The 20,936-nt window shown below is 35.1% G+C and overlaps 1 protein-coding gene across 4 annotated transcripts in view; it reads right to left on the bottom strand.

Annotated features, from left to right (window-relative positions):
- Positions 1-20,936, bottom strand: part of LOC118739227 (cationic amino acid transporter 2-like) — a 33,946-nt gene that overhangs the window by 2,583 nt on the left and 10,427 nt on the right. For 2 of the 4 annotated variants that reach the window (XM_036470428.1, XM_036470426.1), the window contains exons 1-8: positions 16,277-16,767; positions 4,534-4,930; positions 4,174-4,458; positions 3,999-4,103; positions 3,394-3,921; positions 3,237-3,339; positions 2,984-3,174; positions 2,650-2,925 (exon numbers count right to left, since the gene is read on the bottom strand). In XM_036470428.1, the coding sequence (XP_036326321.1) occupies positions 2,650-2,925; positions 2,984-3,174; positions 3,237-3,339; positions 3,394-3,921; positions 3,999-4,103; positions 4,174-4,458; positions 4,534-4,774 (1,729 nt within the window). In that variant the 5' untranslated portion in view covers positions 4,775-4,930; positions 16,277-16,767. Of the gene's footprint in view, positions 2,445-2,649; positions 2,926-2,983; positions 3,175-3,236; positions 3,340-3,393; positions 3,922-3,998; positions 4,104-4,173; positions 4,459-4,533; positions 4,931-16,276; positions 16,775-20,936 lie in introns of those variants that run through there. The other 2 variants (XM_036470424.1, XM_036470425.1) reach the window with 2 other exon arrangements.

The following is a 20,936-nucleotide window of genomic DNA, read 5'->3' on the forward strand; positions in this document are numbered from 1 at the left end:
AAGGGGTTAGAAGAAGGTGTACAAACATACATACAAAGTACATATACAGATAGAAAATGTGTTAAAGATGGTAATGTTTTTTTTAAAGATGTGTAAAATTGTAGAAAAAATTTTGTAACAAAAATTAAAAGACAAAAATTAAAACAATTGTTTATGTATTTGGTAAAGAATTCTATAGACACACGGCTATTAGTTCTAACGACTAGTTTTAAGGAATAAAAATTAACTAAATTCTCATAAGACATATAGACATCGTACATACACAATACACACTAGTCATTAAAGAATCCGGCATGCATTTTTCTTCTCTTTTGGCGTATTTTAAATTTTAAGCGTGTGTTAGATTTCCTGTGAATACTTTGAGCTCTTCCAAGGACTTCATGTCGCAGCTTTCTGCCTTTGAAATCGCTTGAAGCTTTAAAATCATGCTGTAAATTAGTTTTTATATTCATGCAAACCTATATGCATATATGTATGTACATAAATACATAACGTAATATTGGTTAGACCTACTTACATATGTACGTAAAATACTAAGTACGTAAACTACCAATTAGTATACATATATCTACAATAAAGCTTTTGTGCTTTGAGCTTTGAGCCGTTTGTGTGAGTGCTAAGTATTTGTAACTAGCTAAGTATTTGTATAGTAAATTACATCAATAAATATCTTTAACAGCTACAATACTAAAATGCAGTTCATATAAATAAGTGTACGCACACATATATGCGATTATGTTCTGGTAAATCGGAACCCATATATGTACACTTGTAAATATCAACAAGTTCAATGCTACCCCCCGTCTGCTACCCATACAGCTCCACAGCGCCGTTGGGCACGTGTTTTAGCTGATTTCGTGCGTTGCTAATCATCTCCTTGCCCTCGGCAGCTTTTGTGGTCGCGATATTGCTCTCCGATCGCGCGTTGCGTCTGCTCACCTGGCCATTTTGTTTGAGTTGAAGCACTCCGCTCTCTTCCTCTTCTCGCACTGATATTGGCTCCACTGACTTTGGTCGTCGTATAGGCACCGGTTCTGGCCGCTTCTGTGTACGATGCGAGGGACCACGTTTGAGTACGGCTTCCAATTTCTGCTTGAATGGCAGCGCTGGCTCTTCTGTTGCTGGATCATCAGCTTTTGTGGGCCCACCTACTTTAAGCGCGATTGGTTTTTCGTCGTCTTCCAGTAGTCGTTGGAGACTGGGGCGTTCTTTATTGGGGCGCAGGTTATTTATAGTTTTGTACAGTATTGGATCGAATTTTGGTGGCTTTGGTATGTCGTCAGCATTCGATTCATGCTCGGAAGTTTCGCCGTTTAATCCAGCCAGACCAGTGTTCTCAATGGCTTTCAAAACCAGATGGCGCACGTCTGTTTCGCTTTTTGAATGCTTGAGCGATGGACGGGAAGGCGTCTCCTCTTTGAGCGTGGGTTCTTTGGCTATTTTTTGTGTCAGTGCTTGAGCTGGTGGGACCATTAATATTTTACTAAGTCTATTCTTGAACTGATCCGAATGAATAGGATCCTCGATGGTGAGTATAGAAGCTCCGGAGCCTGTGCGATTAAGTACTGTAGCTCCATTTGTGAGGGTAGTCGCTGCAACGTTTTGAGTTGGCTGCGCATCATTCTCAGCTGGCGGCTGTAGCTTTTTCTGTGCTACTTCATTCGCCGCTTCCGTTGCTGCTGAAAATTGAAGGTTCACTGCTTCATTGAGTGATCTGTGCCGTTCCAAGGCTTCCATCAGCTCGGCGCTATTCAGAATTTCATCAACCAACTTTTGCGCCGCCTGTTGGCTGGCCGTGAAACATTCCGTACCACCACTGAGACTGTTGTTGCTCGAACTTTTTTTACTCTCTATCTCAGGCACTGCCTCCAATTCGTCTGACGAATTGCTGCTGGTATGCACTGTCGCCACTGTATTCATCTCAATCACACTCGGCAGCATCTCTGAATCAACACTGAATTTCCGATAATCTGGCATGTTGGACGTTATTGTAGTACCAGCATCTGCTGCTTGCAATACATCGTCTAGCATTGCTATGACAGACTTCTCATCTTCGCGTGCACCATCTTTCTCCGCATCCACTCTCTCTGCAGAGCTCTTCGATGTGTGACTTCGATCATCCTCGATGTAGAAAACTTTGCCATTTGGATGCCTCATCTCTATCAAATCGTCACTGACCTCATTCATATTCATAATTTCATCGAGACTTCTCACCGAATGCTCGTTTTGTGTGCTGAAATTGGTGCCATTGGCCACACCATTGGCGCTCTTTGATTTTTTTAAAACGCCATTGGACTTGATGTTCTTGGGCAACTGACCGTTGAGTGGCTTAGCCTTGCGCGCAGTCTCCCTTAAAGCGCGCTCGAAGCTGATGCGCTCTGGATTTCGCTTGTCAGGGTTGCAACTGTCGTACATGCACCAGCTTATAATTAAAATCGGTATGCCTGCGTTGCGTTGCAGTGAAGTGGTTCAGGAAGGAAGGGAGTAAAATGGTAAATCAGTTAGCTGCCTTGGTTAGTAGGCTACTTAAGCTAAGTTACATGCAAGTGAAGGTTTTGGAATCCCGAGAAGGATAATGCCAATCAGGGTTAGTAACTAAGTACTTGTAAGGTAGGCATGCAACCTAGGATAGGTACTGGACATACTTACCTATCAACATCCATATTCCGAAACGTATCCAAGTCATCACGTCCAGCTGCAACATTAGGTAGATGTTAATGAACACGCTTATGGCAGGTACGAAGGGAACGAGAGGAACACGAAATGTATTTATGACGGCCTCACGTGGTTGTAGACAAATCGCGACCAAGACTAGCAATGCAAGTGTCACTAGTAAGGGCAGTAGAATAAGTACCCATAGTTGGTTGTGGAGCAGTGCATCGTAAGCTTCTTTGAGTATGAGACCAATGCCCAGAGAGAGAAGACCTATTAACGGCAAAAATTTCTGCTTAGCACTTTTCTTATTAAATCACAAAAGACTTACAGAAAATAGTAATCAAGCTGCCTACAATTCGCGTCGACAGCGAGCTTGGTGTGTCCAGCCGCTTGATATTGAAAAATTGCACGAGTACCGCCTTGGTAGTGATACGCGTGCCCGTTGAGGTGAGCATGGAATTTTCGGTTGGCGGCTGATTGCCACTCTCACAATCCGAACCATCCGTGGAATCCATGTACCTTAAAGTTGTGGGAAAGAAGTGTTAACAGGAAATAATCTAGAGCTATTCATTTTCCTATACCTGAGAATCGTAACTGAAATTGCGACAACGCTGTATGCCAGCAAAGTGCCGATTGATAAGAGACTTACGAGCTGCTGTAGATCAAACAAACCGGCCATCAAAGCTGAAGAGCGATATTAAGTGATAATTATTTGCATGGAAAAATTTGGCTAAATACCTGTGAATACGGCGGCAAAGATGGAGCCACCAACCGGCACCCGGTAGCGCGGACTAATTTTGCCCAAAAATCGGAAAAGCAAACCATCTTCAGCCATGGAGTACATGATCCGCGGCAAGGGGAACAAAGCGCCAAATAAGCTGGCCAACAAGCCGATGAGTCCTCCGACAGCCACCACCCACATGGCGAACGTCCAGCCAACTTGCTTGAAGGCGAATGGAAGCGGAGCATTTGGATCTTGTTCGTAGTAGGGTACCATGAGTGTGAGCACCGTAGAGACACCAAAATAGCAAAGAAAAATTATCAGCAGTGAGAGGAGAATGGAACGCGGTATGTTGCGGCGTGGATTGCGCACCTCTTCGCCGGTGGTGGCGATGCAATCGAAGCCGACAAAGCCAAAGAAGCAGGTAGCTGCACCCTTGAGCGTGCCCGCGAAGCCGAATGGAAAGAAGCCGCCGGAACCGATATCATGCGCTGCGATGGTGGCATTAACTGTATGTGGATCGATGGACCAGTTCGCGAAGTTGGCTGAAAAGTAGAGATCGGTGAGAAATTTACATGGCTCTGAAAGCTATGTAGTCTATAAGTGACAAAGAAAAACCTACCTTTTATAGCGCCTGCAACAATTACAAACACAAGAATCAAAATATTAAGGCTGGTGCAGAAATTGTTTGCTAAAGCTGAAGTCTCCACGCCAAAAGCCAAGGCAACTAAAGGTAAAGTGAAAAATGAAAGCAACGTAAAAATGTAACGAAAAAGTGTCTGCTTGATACAACATACCTCCGAATACGATCACCAGCCCAAAGGCGAAGAAATCGAAGTAGCTGCCCAGGAAGCTGACGTTAATCGGCGCTACCTCAGCAAACGTAGTCTTGAGCGTATCATTTATGAGCGTATCCAAATAGAGACTTATGCCGCGACAGACACTCGCTGTGCCAATAATATACTCCAGCATCAGATTCCAGCCAATGACGAAGGCGACGAACTCCCCTATGCACACATAGCTGTAAACGTAGGCAGAGCCGGCCTTTGGCACGCGCGCACCAAATTCGGCATAACAAATGCCTGTCGAGAAAAGATAATGACCGTTGCCATCAAAAATATTGCATTGCAATTCTCTATGAGTAATAAGCAACCTACCAGCAAGCAAGGACGCCAACGCGGCAATGGCGAAAGACAACATCACCGAAGGGCCAGCTTGATCGCGGGCTATTTGGCCGGCTAGCACATAAACGCCTGCACCCAACGTCGAACCAACGCCCAAGGCGGTGAGATCGAATAGACCAAGCACCCGATTGAGCTTCGTATCACTGTCCTGACCTTCGGCGGATAAAACTTTTCGTCGAGTCAAAACTTTCCAATATGTTGGTTGCGGCGCCATTTTTTCAGGGGTGCACTACACCAGCTGCACAGATGAGTGGGGCACAGATGAGTGGACTAAATTAAGAAGCAGTTCGGCAGGTGCAGCTCGATACTGTGATGTGTGCGCTTTTGGCAGCGTCTTAGTTGTGCTCCTGTCCGGTGTGTTGCGGGTGAACTGCAATGAAATTCATAATTTTTTTTTAGCAAATGTACTTTATTTTGTAAAAAATATATATTTGCGGTTGGGATGAACTGGTGAAGACTTGTAGTTACAACTAATAATTAGGGACCGAAAATAACGGTTATTTTTTTTAACTGTTAAACATGGCAAAATATTTTTTAAGGCCGAAATACCTTTACTAGTAATAAACAAACAGCTTATCCAAATTAAACAATTTTGGTATAGATAGAGGACTAAAGTAGCTTCCAAAACGAAATGTCTAAACGAGGAAAGCCACCTAAGGAAAAATATTCCAATAAAAATGGTATTGAAATGCTGAGGGTCCTTTTGCTTCGCAGGTCGTACGTCATGTGACAAGTTTATTTGTTAAAAAAAAAAACTACAAATTACAAAATTACAGGCTAACCTTATATTCACGCACGCCGCCAATTTATTGTCAAAAATGTCTCATGCACATGCAACTTGTGTGAGATCAACCGAAATTGAACGGCGTGCGTATGAAGCTAACTTAATTTCCAATTTTTGTTCTGCGTGACATTTTGATTTGACGTTTCGCTCAATGAAATCAAATGCAAACGCATGCAAGTCAATTTCGGGTGACGCAAAAAAACAAATTCGACGGCATGCGTACCAAAACGCAAGCCGCGAATATTAGGTTAGCCTGTAAGACTTTCAGCTTTGAGTTTGGACTGTCGCACAGTGTAAGATTTGACACATCTAGCTGCTTTTAATTCTTTAATTCGAAAACTATTGAAGATAGATTAATGAAATTTTGCACAGGGTACGTTATAAGATAGGCGAAGCTTTTTACAAAAAATTGGTAATTTATAGTTACTGTCACGCCGCCCTATTATATAACTGCAATTTTAAAAAATGCAAAAACTGAAATATTTAACTAATTACAAACGCTAAAATGCCTAAAATTTATATTTAGAATTTCCCTATAACAGGACTGACAAACTGACAGAAATGGACTTAAAAATAAATATACTTTTTTTTTTAATTATGGGCATGGAAAATATCGACAAAAAAGTCAAGTTGGGTCAACATAATTCCGTTATAAGTTCAATATTTCTTGCTCTATTTACAAAAATGGGATACCATTGGAAATGTAATGAATCAGGCTTCTTCTATTCAAAGCAAAAATACAAGAATTTGTCTCGACCGAGATAAAATGCAAATGAATTACTCGAAGAAAATGAAATTCCCAGTAGGCCAGAAAAAAGAAAATTTCATCAAAACATGCACTTTCCAGCAGCTAAAATTGTGTTGTTTCAAGTCTAAGAGGAGTGGCAAATAAACTGAGATACAAACTTTATCGAATAGTGGCGGATAACGAGTTTTCGGGTCTAATAAAAATAATAGTTTGCTAAAAATAAGTCTAAGTCAACATCGTTTTACTTTAACTGAAATACTCAGTCCTAGTTTACTAAATTCCCAAAAATGCGTATTCATTAAAAGGATCATACCTAAAAAAATAAGACCAAAATGATATTTTAGCAAAACAAATTAAACATTGAGATTCAGTTTTAAATATACAAGTTTAAATATTATTGCCCTCAGTAATTTTCCAAATCAAACCCCGTCCCGCCATACACTTTGATTTAAATTTTTTAGTTGTTATTGTTTCATCTTTATCAGGCATTTCTAAAAACATTCTTGACGTTGTTTTGAAATTTAGCGACATAAAATAATGTAATTAATCTTTTCTAGAATATGGAAATGATACACTGTGTGTCGGAAGCAATATCGCACGAGAACCGCAGTTGTCAAAGCCCCGAAACTAATTAAAAATTCACGGTACAAGCTCGAGTATTTATAGGAATCACAAATGTCAAGGCAATGCACAGAGTTGTAGTGCTAGATATAGATACAGAGTTTCAAAATAACGTAAAATTGAAATACAGGATTGTTACATGAAATGAATGTACAGAGTTGAATTACAAAATATCAATACATGTTTACACAAATAAACTATTAATGAAAGAGGGCCGCTACAGTATTTAATTACCATAGAGCAAATCTTGGGTCAGGTATATGAATTTCTTGTGTATTAAATTAAAAAAATATATAAATAGAGGTGGCAACCTTCATTCGTTAATTCTGTTATAAAGATTTGTTTATTATTCGGAAAGGAGTTTTAATTCGGACTTAAAAAATATTTGGGCAAGTTTAACTGTTAGCAAAATAACTGTTATTTTCGGTCCTTGCTAATAATATTAGATATATGCCGCTATTTATGGGGCGCTCTACCCTAATTTACTTGTGATAAAAACACTTGCTATAGTGGGATACAAAACAATTTTATTTTTGTTGAAGCAGTCAATCCGAGCAAATGATGTCAATATCGCTAAACAGCGGCTACAACAACAAGAAGAAAGCAATAAAAATTCATACAAACATTTTTGGAATCAGTCAAGCGATGAATTATTGCATTTTTATTTAGCTTTCATACCCGACCAACAAAGAAATCGTTAAGGAATTTTATTTGTGAACATTGTATGTAGATATTAAAGGTCTGCATCGGAATTCATTTTGCTTCACTGTGAAGTTTTCTTCAAATATATGTATGTATATATTTGAATAAAAAGATAATGTATGTCTTTTCTTAACATTATGTTAAATGCAAAAATTTTAAAAGAAAAAACTTCATAAGTATTCCTATACTTCCTATGAAGCTTTCAAATACTACTGAATACAATCAACAAGAGTATTTCTGCTGGTATATTTACAGTGCTTTAGTAGATATGTACATATGTACGTACATTAATCCTTATCACGACATATGGAAGAAAAAAAGTTTAGCGTGTGTCAGTCTTATTTAAACTCATATGTCGAGAGAAAATTTTCGGTGTTAAACAATTTTTTTTATCGCGTTTTTTGCTATAACATTTTCGCCTGAAAAGGTCTTGCTCGGGACTTTAATTGGCCAATAAACAGTTTTGGCCTTCAAAACCTTTTTAATTTATACCTTCGCTAATTTTGGAATTACTATCACTCAATTTTTATTTTATACTATAAATCTAAAGCTCTCAAAATTGATGACGACCTTGTTAAAATGGTTTAGGCTTTATTCTATTATAGTACTGAGCGAGGCCTTTTCGCCGACATAAGAATTTCCAAAATCAGATAGCAAATAAGAAAGTTATAGCAAAAAACGCGATTAATCTATTTTTAGCGGGTGCAAAAAAAAAACAAAAATGTTTACAGCCAAAATTTTTTCTCCACATAAGTATTCAAATAAAATTGTCACACGCTAAACTTTGTTTCGTGATACGCCTTAAGGTACATATGTATTGTATAAGAATATATTTTTTTGATGTGGAATTTCACCGAACAGAGATTAAAAAAAAGTAAATAAAAATGTATGCCTTTTTTGCATGCCACATAATTGTCATAGTTAGGTACGTATGTATCTATTGCTTATTGCATACATCGATTGCCTATAGAATATATGTATTTATTTAAATTACCATAATAAATTTATTAATAACATTTAAGTCAGATTTGCACTTCTGTCTACAGCACGAAGTCCAATGCAATTGCGCTTCTTTTCTGAAATCTGATGTAATAATATTTATCGCTGACTTATTTATGAAAGCATGTAATCTAAATATTGTTATTTACGAACACTGAACTCGGAAAAGCAATTATCCTATTTGAAAGTATGCCATTTTACGGGGCTAATACTTGCAAGCCAAATACTGAGATAAGTTGTTTTTCAATAGAATTTTGAAATAGGGCGTTCTTGAAAAGTTTTTTGAGAGAGGGCGTTTTCGAACTAGCTACCGAGATAGGTCGATATTCCACTCAGCAGTGGATATATAGTACTTGAAACAGATTTTGATAGGTAAAAAATTTTTATAGATGAAAAATCGGGCTTTGATGATTTTAAAAACAATGTTCAGTAGTCACAATTAAGATGAAGTCGACTCTAAATTTAGTAGCAGCTTTTTGACATAATTTTCAATGGGATATCTGTCAAAAATATCTGCAATCGAACCATAAATATGGATTTTTCTTAAATATCGACTACAGAGCCTTCTAATGGATTTATTTTTGGTAAGTGTATTTCATACGTATGCATATAGAGCAGAGGTTCCCAAACTTTTTTCTCGTAGACCCCTTTCAAAATTTTAGTGGTGCCGGTTCACAGATTTTATTAAAGAGACAATCTGAGTACAGATTTAGTCAGATTTTTTCGGAATACTTGGATCGCTGAAAATGTACAGGATTTGCCCATCCTCACATGAACATTGTACCTTTAGGATCAGCTCCTTCGACCTCAGGGTATTAAGTAAAGCACTCTCCTTATTGAAGAGATTATTTGGTGGTATATTACAGTGAACCTTCAAAAGCTACCATTAGTTATGATTCGATCGCCTCAGTAATAAATAAGAATAGAGAAAACCATACGCCATTCTCACTAAGAAAAATTTCTAAATATTTAAGAAATGGTAGATGAGGCCCCTGAATGCCCCAAAGGCTATTGAATGTATGAGTGACCGTAGTGTTCCAAAATAATGTTTAAGAAGGCCCTAATCAGAGTAATATTTATTCAGACAATCTATGTATATACAGAAATAAGCAGTTACGCGTGTTAAACGAAACTACAACATTTACAAAGGTATTGCACCACAAACCACAAGAAAAGCGATTAAATAAATAATAAGCAAAGCTAACACTTGTAATCACAGATAAGTTCTTCGCGTGACCTTCGCTGTTTCTGATAAGCTCTTTTGGCCCAAATAATCACACACACTTGAAAATGCTCGGTGATAAAAAGTAACTGCAGTCGTACGCGCATACATACATATTTGTATTCTTCTATACGAGCTATGGCGTCACAATATCATGTGTCTTTGAAATAAAAAAAAGATAAAGTAGAAATTGCATCATACTCGGTATAAAGTTGATAACAATACTTTATTTTTGATAAAATATTCAAAATTTCAGAGAATACATTTATCTTGAATAATTTATTTTAAGCAAAAAGACATAAATCTCAAAAGGTGAGTATCTTTTTTGTGCCAGATACCACAGACATGTCGTTTAAAGTACAAAACCGCGTATCAAGGTAATGCGAAACCGCGTATGCGAGGTTGCATAAATTATTTTCTAGAGAGTAAAAACACTAATAGTTCAAAATGGTTATCGTTTTTATAAAGCAATCGCATTTCAGGCCAGCATAATTTAGGACCAATGGATAAGGATTGAGCCAAGAGCGTGAGTGAGCAAGTTTAATTTTTGGCAGCCAATGTCAGTTACGCGGTTTTGCAAAATGACGATACGCGGTTTTGTACTTTAAACGACGATATGTATATTTAAACAATAACTGCTTGCATTTATGTTACCGCTTTTATTATTGTTACTATTGTTTTTATGAGTACCTAATGCGATAAATGCCGAAAATCATATATAATTACTAATAGAGAGTACTAATTTTGATCGATGACCGAGTATGCGGCTTTAACATGTGACTGAACAATATTTGTTTAACTAATATATCAGCTTTTAAGTGAGAGTCAAATTGGGTCATGCACTGAGATCGATAATGATGAATTACCTGGGCAAGTTTATGTACATATGTATGCATTACGTTTGGCGGGCGAAATCAAACCAATGCATTTACCATTTACTTTGTTAAATATAATGTAGCTCTTTTATATACCTTATATATAAATAGGCAAACATGTTTTCTTAACACCGAGTATACAGCTAAACTGTATTGCTAAGATATTAAGAATTACATATCATTAGACAGGTATTTTGAAGCTGAAGTGAAGAAAATTACTCAAATTTATAATTAGTTTAAAATAAAACTAAGCATCAATTCAAAATTGACACTAACACAAATGCCATATATGTACATAAAGAGGAAATGGAATATTGACACTGAATTAAATTTGAAGCACTTTAGAAATAAGATTTTTGTAGATTAAGATTCATACAAGGACAAGGTAAGGCGGATTACGTAGAAAAAGAAAGGGATACAGATATGGAGATGAAAAAAGAATGAAGACAAAGTTCAGGATACATGTACAGGAAAAGATAAAGATACAATGAAAAGATACATAAAAATAAAAATAAAAATATAGAATGAGACATAGAAAATAATAGGGACAAAGATAGAGACAAAAGAAACTGCTTGTTATGGTATGTATCTCTGTTATTTTATGTTACGTTACGTTATGATATGTTATTTTGGTCAACGCATTTCACCAGAACTCAGCACTAACTGCTCACTTCACACATCTGACATCAACTCCTCTCAGTTCACGTCAACTAACCTCACTCCAACTCACCTCATTTCATCTCAACTCAATTCACCTCACCCTTACTTCAATTCACCCCGACTAATGTTATTTCACGTCAACTCATCTCACCTCAGCTCATCTCCCCTCAGCCCAACTCATCTTCCCTTACTTATCTTAACTCATCTTAACTCACCTCACCCCAACTCATTTCACTACAGTACACTTCACTTCACCTTAATTCAACTCAACTCAGCTCAACTCCTCTTAAATTACCCCAACTGCACTAATTTATATAAAGAATTTTTTATATGTAACACATGTATATAAGTATGTGCATCCTACTTGTGATATTAGGTGGCAAAAATATCAAGATACTGTGATTATTTAGTCATTTCATTGATGAGTCACTAAACAGCTTAGTTTCTCGTAAAGGTAATCAAACGGGGAAACACCTTCATTATTTTATTAGAGACATAGGTATATTAGTACATATACTTATATATATATATCATTTCGAAAATCACTTCGTTATTTTTTACAATTCAAATGTTTGCTATTGATCTCACATAGTTAGCACATATGTATGAAGATAGCATTTTGTAGAGCTAAATATATGTATATATACATATATCAATAAATTAATATTGGTTCTTAATTACCAAGTTTCTGATCAAATGAGCCAATAAAAATCCATACACATAATTATTTGTTGGCTAATGAAATTCATCACTCATTGGAATAGTTCATAAATCATATGCGTCGATAAATATGGTTTGAGAAAAAACAGTATAGGTACATACATATGTACATAGTTCAGTGCGCGAAATCATGTTCCGATACAAATAAATGAATTCTTCAATTTTCCCTTAATTTTAGTTATATGTAATTGCTTTCTGATGACTCAGAGCGAACATTGCCAATTATGAAATGCGGTTAATGCGATGAAAAATCAAAATGATACTCATACGCCGTGTTATCCACTTTATCGATCGTGAGCGTGAAGATGAGAAAACATTTTAAATGTTCTCAGATTGACGTAAGTGGGAAAACGCCCATTTCAGCGGCAAAAGAAAGTTCTTAAGAATGTTCTTAATGTAAAAAGGTATGACAAATATGTATATTGCATGACGCATCTGCTTGTGGTTTGACGACAAACATTAACAATAATTATGCAAGACGGCAGATAAAAATAAAAAAAAATTAAATCAGTACATTGCGTATTGCACTAAGTCAACAACCGAAGCTGCCATAACGTGCACTGTGCACTGCTTGTTCAATTAACTTCTTTTTTTGTTATATTAATCTTGCATCGAACGTAAGATAAATCGAGAATCTAAATTGCAAACTTTTTGCGGATACGGACGTAATTTAATCCGTGAATCTACCGCTTGTATACAGCTGGGGCTTGTTATCGTACATGCGCGTGATTTAATATCTCCTGCTTGTGTGAGCATAGATTCAAGCAAAAACAATCCATTTAGTAACAAAATAATTAATTATTATTGCGAGAACTAACAAATTAGACAAGATTTCAAAAAAGATGACATGGCTTACACACACTTACTTATATAAAAAAACACTAATCCGGGACGACTCCGGGAGCAATCACAAAGGAACACGCGACTAATATCACTTTTGATCTCTTTACATGGAATGAACTGTTCGCTTTTGTTCGAGCATATCCTATGAAGAGACTAATAGGTCCCCCTTTATACCCAAAGGGGTACAAAAAGCGACAGTCACTTAAAAAAAAAAAAAAAAAAAAAATTTGCGCCAGCCGCGATGCGAACCAGGGTGCTCAGGTTTGTTAAGCGAATACTCTCCCTATGTGCCAACGCTGCACAAGAAATTTCATTGACTAAGCGTGTATATATCATTAAATCGTTAACAGTAGCCGTTAGAGATGTGTCGGGGACTAATTGATCTCCAATTATTCCCGTAAGGGATGAGACTAATTGATCTCCATTAGTACCCGTATGAGACTAGTTGCGACTAATTAATGCCCAATTGTACACGATTGAGAGAGATCTCGGAATACTCTCTTTAGAGATTAGTCGCAGAATTTTTTGCAGCGCACATTCATAATTACATGTGGGTAAGGCTTCCTCAAGTGGTCCCCGAATTTTGAGATTTGTAGTCGAAAAGTACACTGTGTAAATTTTGTTGCAAAATTCCAAAAAGGAGTTTTTTTTTATCAACAATTGAAAATTTTTGCAATGTTTTGGAAATTTTTATTTTTCTTTGAAAGTAAGTGTCCGAATGATTGGGTGTAGATTTAAAAGACATTGAACTAAACAATGATTGCGTTACAAAAATATTTTTTTTTTGCTTTGCAATAATTTTTTAACAACTTCTGTAATAAACATTTCTGCATTTATCTATGATAAAAATGCGTGAGTTTCGATATAGTTTGGTCTGAATGAATTTTTATTTGCCAGTGTGCGCGCCCGACTTCCGCGGACATGCGAAATTCGAGCATAAGAAATAAAAGTAGAACGATTGAAACGTGCATTTATTTCTTGTGCAAGAAGTCAACGCGGATTGCGCGCGATCCAGTCACGAGAGTCGGGTCCGCACGCTGGCAAATAAAAATTCATTCCGACCAAACTATATCGAAGTGCACGCATTTTTTTCATAGATAAATGCAGAAATCTTTATTAAAGAAGTTTTTGTTAAAAATTTTCGTCCAAGAGGCGCAGATATTGCTTAAAAATTAAATTTTTCATAAAGAAAATATTGAAAAGCAAAAAAGAAATATATATATATTTTTGTAACGCAAATAATTTCATTGTATAGCTTAATATTTTTTTAATCTGCACCCAAAACAATTTGTTCATTCAGACACTTATTTTCAAAGAAAAATAAAATTTCCAAAACACTGCAAAAATTCTCAATTGTTGATTAAAAAAAAAACCATTTGGAATTTTGCAACAAAATTTACACAGTGTACTTTTCGACTACTCGTCGAAAACTCGTCGCTGCCTGAATATCATTGAAATATATTGTATGTATATTTGTATATGTGTACAGAGCTGGGTCGTAATGATTCCTTTAGGAATTAAATTACTCCCAATTACAGATTACAAGGAATTGTAATTAGGAATCAATTCCTTCAGTCCACAGCAAAGGAATCGATTACTTTTTCAATTCCTTGAAGTAATTTCAAATGTAATTGGGTTTTTCTTTAATTCCATTACAAGGAATTTCATATTGTAATTGGAAAAAATTACGTGCTAGTAATGTAATTTTTTTTTTCCAATTCCTTTGAAAGGAATTGAAAATGTAATTGATTTTTTTTCAATTCCATTACCTGGAATTGCAAGAGTACTTTAGTTTTTCCAATTACTCAAAGGAATTGTAAAAGTAATCGAGAAACTGAAAGTTCATTCACGAATATACATACAATGTGGAATTTTTGTTGTGGTCAAAGAATAAAATCGAAAGCACACATTGGACATCTTCTATGTATATCTATATATATATATAAATGTTGTGTTCGTATGTCACGGTCATCAAAACCAGAGAACGGCTGAACCGATTTGAATAATATTTTTTTTTATTATTCGGTATAATACCAGAACCAATGATATCGCAAAAATTTGGTGGGTTGCCACCTATTTTAAAATTAATTAATTTAAAATCAATGAATTATTACAATATGGGTATTTAGTTAAAGAGGTTTAAGAAAGATAACTGCTGGAAGTATTTTTGACGAGGGTGGCCACCTATTTGAAAATTTAAACTCAGTCAAATTGTTAAAAAAAAAATGAAATATTGCCATGTGGGTGTTAAACTAAAGAGTTTTAAGAAGGCTTACTGCCGAAAATATGTTTGAGGAGGGTTGCCATCTGTTTGAAAATTTAACTAAATTACATTGATAAAATAAATAAAATATTACAATATGGGTATCAAATTAAAAAGGTTTGAGAAAGATAACTGTTGGAAATATTTTTGAGGAGGCTGCCACCTATTTGGAAATTGTAACTCAGTTAAATTGATAAAGTAAATGCAATGTTGGCATGTGGGTGTCAAACTAAAGAGTTTTAAAAAGGCTTACAGTCTACCATGAACACTTCCAGAAATATGCAATATGGAAAGTTCGGTTTATATGGGAGGTGCCACACGCCATTCTCCAACCATGCAAATTTTTCTCCATGAGTATGGAATTGGTCTTATATATGTATATAGATATCACCATACCCAGTTCTAGTCCTTTACCACAAATATATGCAGTTTGAAAAATTCGGTTTGTATGGGAGGTGCCACGCCCCCTATCTATATCGAAACTTTTTTTAGCTATAACCATCCCTGGAAAGTCTGCAGTAGATTCCGAAATTTCAAAAAAATCGGTACGGCCTTTCTCGAGCTTTGCGAATAGACAAAAAAAGCTCTTCAAAATATATATTAGTATAGACTAGCCAAACTCTGCTTGTTTTGCGGGTTAAAACACTACTACCGATGAAAATCGATGGATAAATAAAAAAGTTTGCAAGGGTTAAGTGAAAGTGCAATAATTTTTTGTATGAAATACTAGCAGGAAATTTAACAAAGCTATTGCAATTCAACAGTAAAAATTTTTTTTTTATAAATTTTTCGATTACTTTTTAAATTACTTTGAGGAATGGAATTGGAAAAAAATCAATTACATTTTCAATTCCTTCCAAAGGAATTGGAAAAAAAAATTACATTACTAGCACGTAATTTATTCCAATTACAATATGAAATTCCTTGTAATGGAATTAAAGAAAAAAACAATTCCATTTGAAATTACTTCAAGGAATTGAAAAAGTAATCGATTCCTTTGCAGTGAACTAAAGGAATTGAATCCTAATTACAATTACTGAGGAATGTAATTGTAATTGTAATGTAATTGCATTTACCCAGCTCTGTATGTGTATAACCTTTAAATACTAGTATGATAGAATTAAAGTTAAATGTTTGTATATATTTATTTATAAATTAGGGTGCCCATCGAAAATGTTTTTTTTTTGAAATTCCAACACCCATTTCAAACCATAACATGGTTGAAAAACCCATTATACTTTTGGCTCAGTGTTGTCGCTAACGTTTTTGTTGTACTTACCTTTTCTTCCAAACTGCTTAACGAATGCTTGATGTTGATAAGTTGATAAGAGTTGCTTTTTGTTTCAGTTTTATTTCATTTGCGCTTTGAAATTTTCATTTCTTTTTTTCATTTGAAAATGTAAGCAATGCATTGGAAATTACGTAGAAAAATTTTTCGTTTCACAAAATTTCATCACAACTTTTTAATTGAATGCATTTCTTTTATATACTCGAAATGTTTTCAAAATGCTTTAAGAAAGAAAAAAAATACACTAGGATTTTGCTTTATTTGTACGCTTTTCGACGATTATCTTTCCTTACACCCACAAATATTTGAATGCACTTAATTTATAAATGAAACAAAAATATATTAATTCGTTGAAACAGCCAACAATCTGAGTTACTCGCGACGCCACTCCGAACGTAGATAATTTGCAACCTGTTGCCAATTTTACGTACGTAAGTACTTCGGTGCTACTACCGCTGTCGTCGGTGTCACCGCCACAACTGTCACTCACCCCGTGCGAGAATCGTTAGGCCGCATCTACCGAATATAATGAACACATATCGAATTACGCATCAATTACGAACTCCACTTCTCAGCCTCAGCCTCGGATCCAGACTCGCTCCCGATAGAAACGACAATCGAATGGAGCGAGCAAAAGGTACAAAAACAAGCCGTACACAAAAACAAAATTACAGCAAATATGAAAGTATAATCAAATGAGAAAACGACTAAAAAAAGTACGTACATTGTTTGTAAGCGCACTTCATATTTAAGTATTACAGACATGCACACACGCACACATTCGAAATGCATTTAAGTAGGCAAGCAGACGGACAATTGAAATTGAAAAGGAAAAAAAAACACGCGAAAAAATCAACAAACGCGAAAGTAAACAACTCAAACAATGGGACTCCAGATAAGGTGCATTGAATACAGGGAGCGAGTACCTAGTAATTAAGCACGGCATATCGCACAGCACTGATAACACACACACACTAAGATATTTCGACAAACGAGTGCATGAGGCGTCGTAGTAAATATAAGAGAGGACTCATTAACAGACTAGTTCATATACAATCACTTTGAGATTGGAGATTATAGGTCCATTCAATATCAAAAATTTTTACGAATTGTTACTAGTACTTGCAAGTTTTTACTGGAAATGCATTCAATAGCCAAAAATATTCGCAAGCGAGAGCGAATTCGAGAGCGTAACAACTCGAGAGAGTTGCAAATTCTTGCAAGTAAAAAATTTACTAAATTTACAAAAAGTAAGGTTATGTTTCAAATTCAAATCTAAACAAACTGTTTAAGAGGATGATTTCATGAAACATAATAAGTGAAATGAAAATATAGATGAAAAATTTAAATCTATTGTATATTTTTTTATTTTATTTTTATGACGATGGGAACTATTCCCAATTAAAAAGAAAATTGCACGCCAAAACTTAACCGTCAGAAAGTGTCAAAATGGCTTAAGTTGCAAGTTTTTACTAGGTTTGCGTTCAATAACTTTTTCTGAAAATTTTCTCTTGCTCTCAATTTTACTCTCTTTTTTTCTCTTACGCTCTCGCTGCAAGTACTTACTGGAAAAGTTATTGAATGGACCTTATGTAGGCAACAATATTCACTGTCAGTTAAAGCTCACTTAGTCAAGACTTAATTTTCGTAACTGTGTTGGCGGTTAGTAAAAACTTAACTTATCGTAAAAAAATTAAGATCATCTAGGTTTTAGATTCTTATGTTACGGCCAGATTTTCGTTCTAGCATTTGTCAAAAATAAATGAACGTAAACATATTCTTTTGCATGAATTTTTTTGATGTGGCATATTACGCGGTAAACTGTCAAACGGCTGAAAATGAAAACACAAATACAAAATATTTCCGCTTCTGGCTTAAGTTTATGGTTTGAATAATCATGGATGATTTCTTACAGTAAGTTAAATTAAGTTAAGTCTAGGCGAACTGAGCATTTTTAGAAACATTTTGAGTATGCAATTTTATAGCCTAAAAAATTATTAAAAATCAACGCGATTGATTATCACTTGAAATTTTCGCATTTTTGTACTAAAATTTAATAGGCCATAAAACTGGATATCTAAAATTTTTCTAAAAATTAAAAAATCAAGAATTTAATTTTAGTGAAAATTATTTTATAACATTGAACATTTTTCTTTGGTATTTTTTCCGTTTTATGGAAACCCTATTATTGTTTTTAACTTATTTTTATTACATAACATTCATTAACAAGAAAATGGATTTTTTTCAAAATTTCTATCTTCCTTGCACTTTGCCCTAAACTTTTTTTCTTAAGAATTGAATTCATTTTCAGTTAAAAAAAAAAATAAATTCCAGCAAGTATTGCTTTTTGAATAGTAAATTGAGCGTTTGCACCACTGTGCAGTGTTTGTGTGTACATATGTCAGCCAAGTACAGATATGTACGTTAACGAAAACAAATTGAAACTTAAGAATAACTATAATTAGTATAAACGATGACAATAACATCAGAAACAATAGAAGTCGTCTGAAGTGCAGTGAAACGATAATACAAAAAAAAACAAACAAAAAAATTATCTACCAATCGAGTTGCGAACCGCTGGGCATTGTTTTGCCGTTTGATGTTTTTCAGGAAGTCAATGCAGCTTCACTCTCTAAGTATGTAACTTAAGTGTGAGTGTATGTGTATCTATATATGCGAGGTGTTTCACGTCGATTTATGTTTTATTTTTAAACTGCATACTGTCATGCATGCAGCTGTCACATTTTACCCATCAAAGAGCACACAAACTGACATATCAACATTGACATTTATTAAGTCATATTTAAGTAAGTAAAGGAAACTAGTAAGAAAGCGACTCTTTTATTTACATTTAATCAAATTACTATTCTACTTATATTTAAGTACATTCGCGGAAAAAGTCTATAATTTCCTTAAATCGTAAATTTACATTAAAGTAGTTTGAAAAGTTACTCAATAGCTTATCGACCTTGAATGCGTGCATTGGCTGTGTTTATTGTTTCTAAAAAAAAAATAATCTCAGTCATTACATAAGCCTATTGTTTGTTACTCGTACAGTCATCGCATTTAATTGAGTTAATGTCGCGCATAAACTATTCAAAGCGAGTACGCAGCCCACAATTGATAAATGGTATCGCTGACCGATAATTGTGATTCGACTGTGATTACTCATAGCCAAGCTAAAATAAACTGAATTAAATTAATAAAATCAGTTCATTGCATTGGAATAGAAACTTCACGTTAAAGTGATGTTTATCAGCTGCGATTTTATTACAGAAAAGAACGGAGCATGTGTTTTGTTTTTGTCCAATGAAATTATCTATTTAAATTCTTATTAAAAGATCTTGAATTTCGCAACTTAAAATTTCCGAAAACCCCCGTGATAGCGTGAAATACTTTTTGTGTTGTGTAAAGCGTTGGTCTGTATATTAACAACACTCAAATGCCATTATTATTGTTAACCTCACACATACAAAGGCAAAGGCTTACGCACTCAATAAAATGCAAATGTAAGTAGTTGAATATACTTATTATCGCTTGATTTAGATTTCGAAAGAAAAGTATTTTGTATTGTAGTTAATACTATAAATAAATAAATTACAGAACAAAAGTATATAATATGGCAAAATCGGTTGAGCAGAGCCAAAAAATGCCGACTTTACTTCGACAGGTGAGACATTTTCCATTTCAAATATTTTCAATCACATCATGTGCCATTCAACGTTATTCTTCTGTTTTTCTTTTTTATTGGCGCTGTAACCGCCTAGGCGATTTCGGCCGAGTTCAAAACAGCACTTCAGTCATTTCTCTTCTGTGCCAACTGACGCCAATTGGAAATACCAAGCGAAGCAAAGTCCTCCTTCACCTGATATTTTTAACGCAGAGGAGGCCTTCCTCTTCCTCCTCTGTTACTAGCAACGCGTACCGCGTTGAATGCTTTTAGTGCAGGAGCGTTGCTCTCCTTTCGAATGACATGGCCTAGCTAGCCTGCAATGCCGCTGAATTTTAATTAGCTGCACTATGTCTTTATCCTTGTAAAGCTCAATACAGCTAATCGTTAAATAGTCTGCGGCATTCGCTATCGCCAACGCGTAAAGACCTATAAATCTCTCGCAGAATCTTTTTCTCGAAAACTCCAAGAGCCGCTTCATCAGAGCTGCAAAACTGCATGCTAAAAATATGTATTTCTAGGAAATCTATTTGAAAAGCTCAAAATTTTTACGAAAGTTTGTTGATATTTTAATGTTGCGCAAATGTCTCATTTTGGATTAACACTGGTTTTGTTAAAGTATAAACTGCATTTTTATAAACACATAATTTTAAGATAAATGGCCAAGCTTGGCAAGATGTCTCTTTTATCCATTCATAATAACTAAAAAAAAAAAATTGATTGTCAAGAAGTGTACCCTAAAATATGTGCATACACATTTGTGTTAAAAGTGTAAAATATGTAAATGTACCTACATAAACTTTCATCATCTAAGATTGTGGGATTGATTTCATATACATATCTCCATACCAAATTCCAATACTCTATCATGAACACTTCCAGAGATATGCAGTGTGAAAAAGATGTAAATCGATGTGTATTTGCAGGAAGTATTAGTGGTGTTTTTATAAACAGATTAATTTGACCTTCGCATATACGTAT

Source organism: Rhagoletis pomonella, unplaced genomic scaffold (assembly GCF_013731165.1).
Source record: "Rhagoletis pomonella isolate Grant_MI unplaced genomic scaffold, Rhpom_1.0 Rhpom_scaffold_00005, whole genome shotgun sequence".
Lineage (NCBI taxonomy): Eukaryota > Metazoa > Arthropoda > Insecta > Diptera > Tephritidae > Rhagoletis > Rhagoletis pomonella.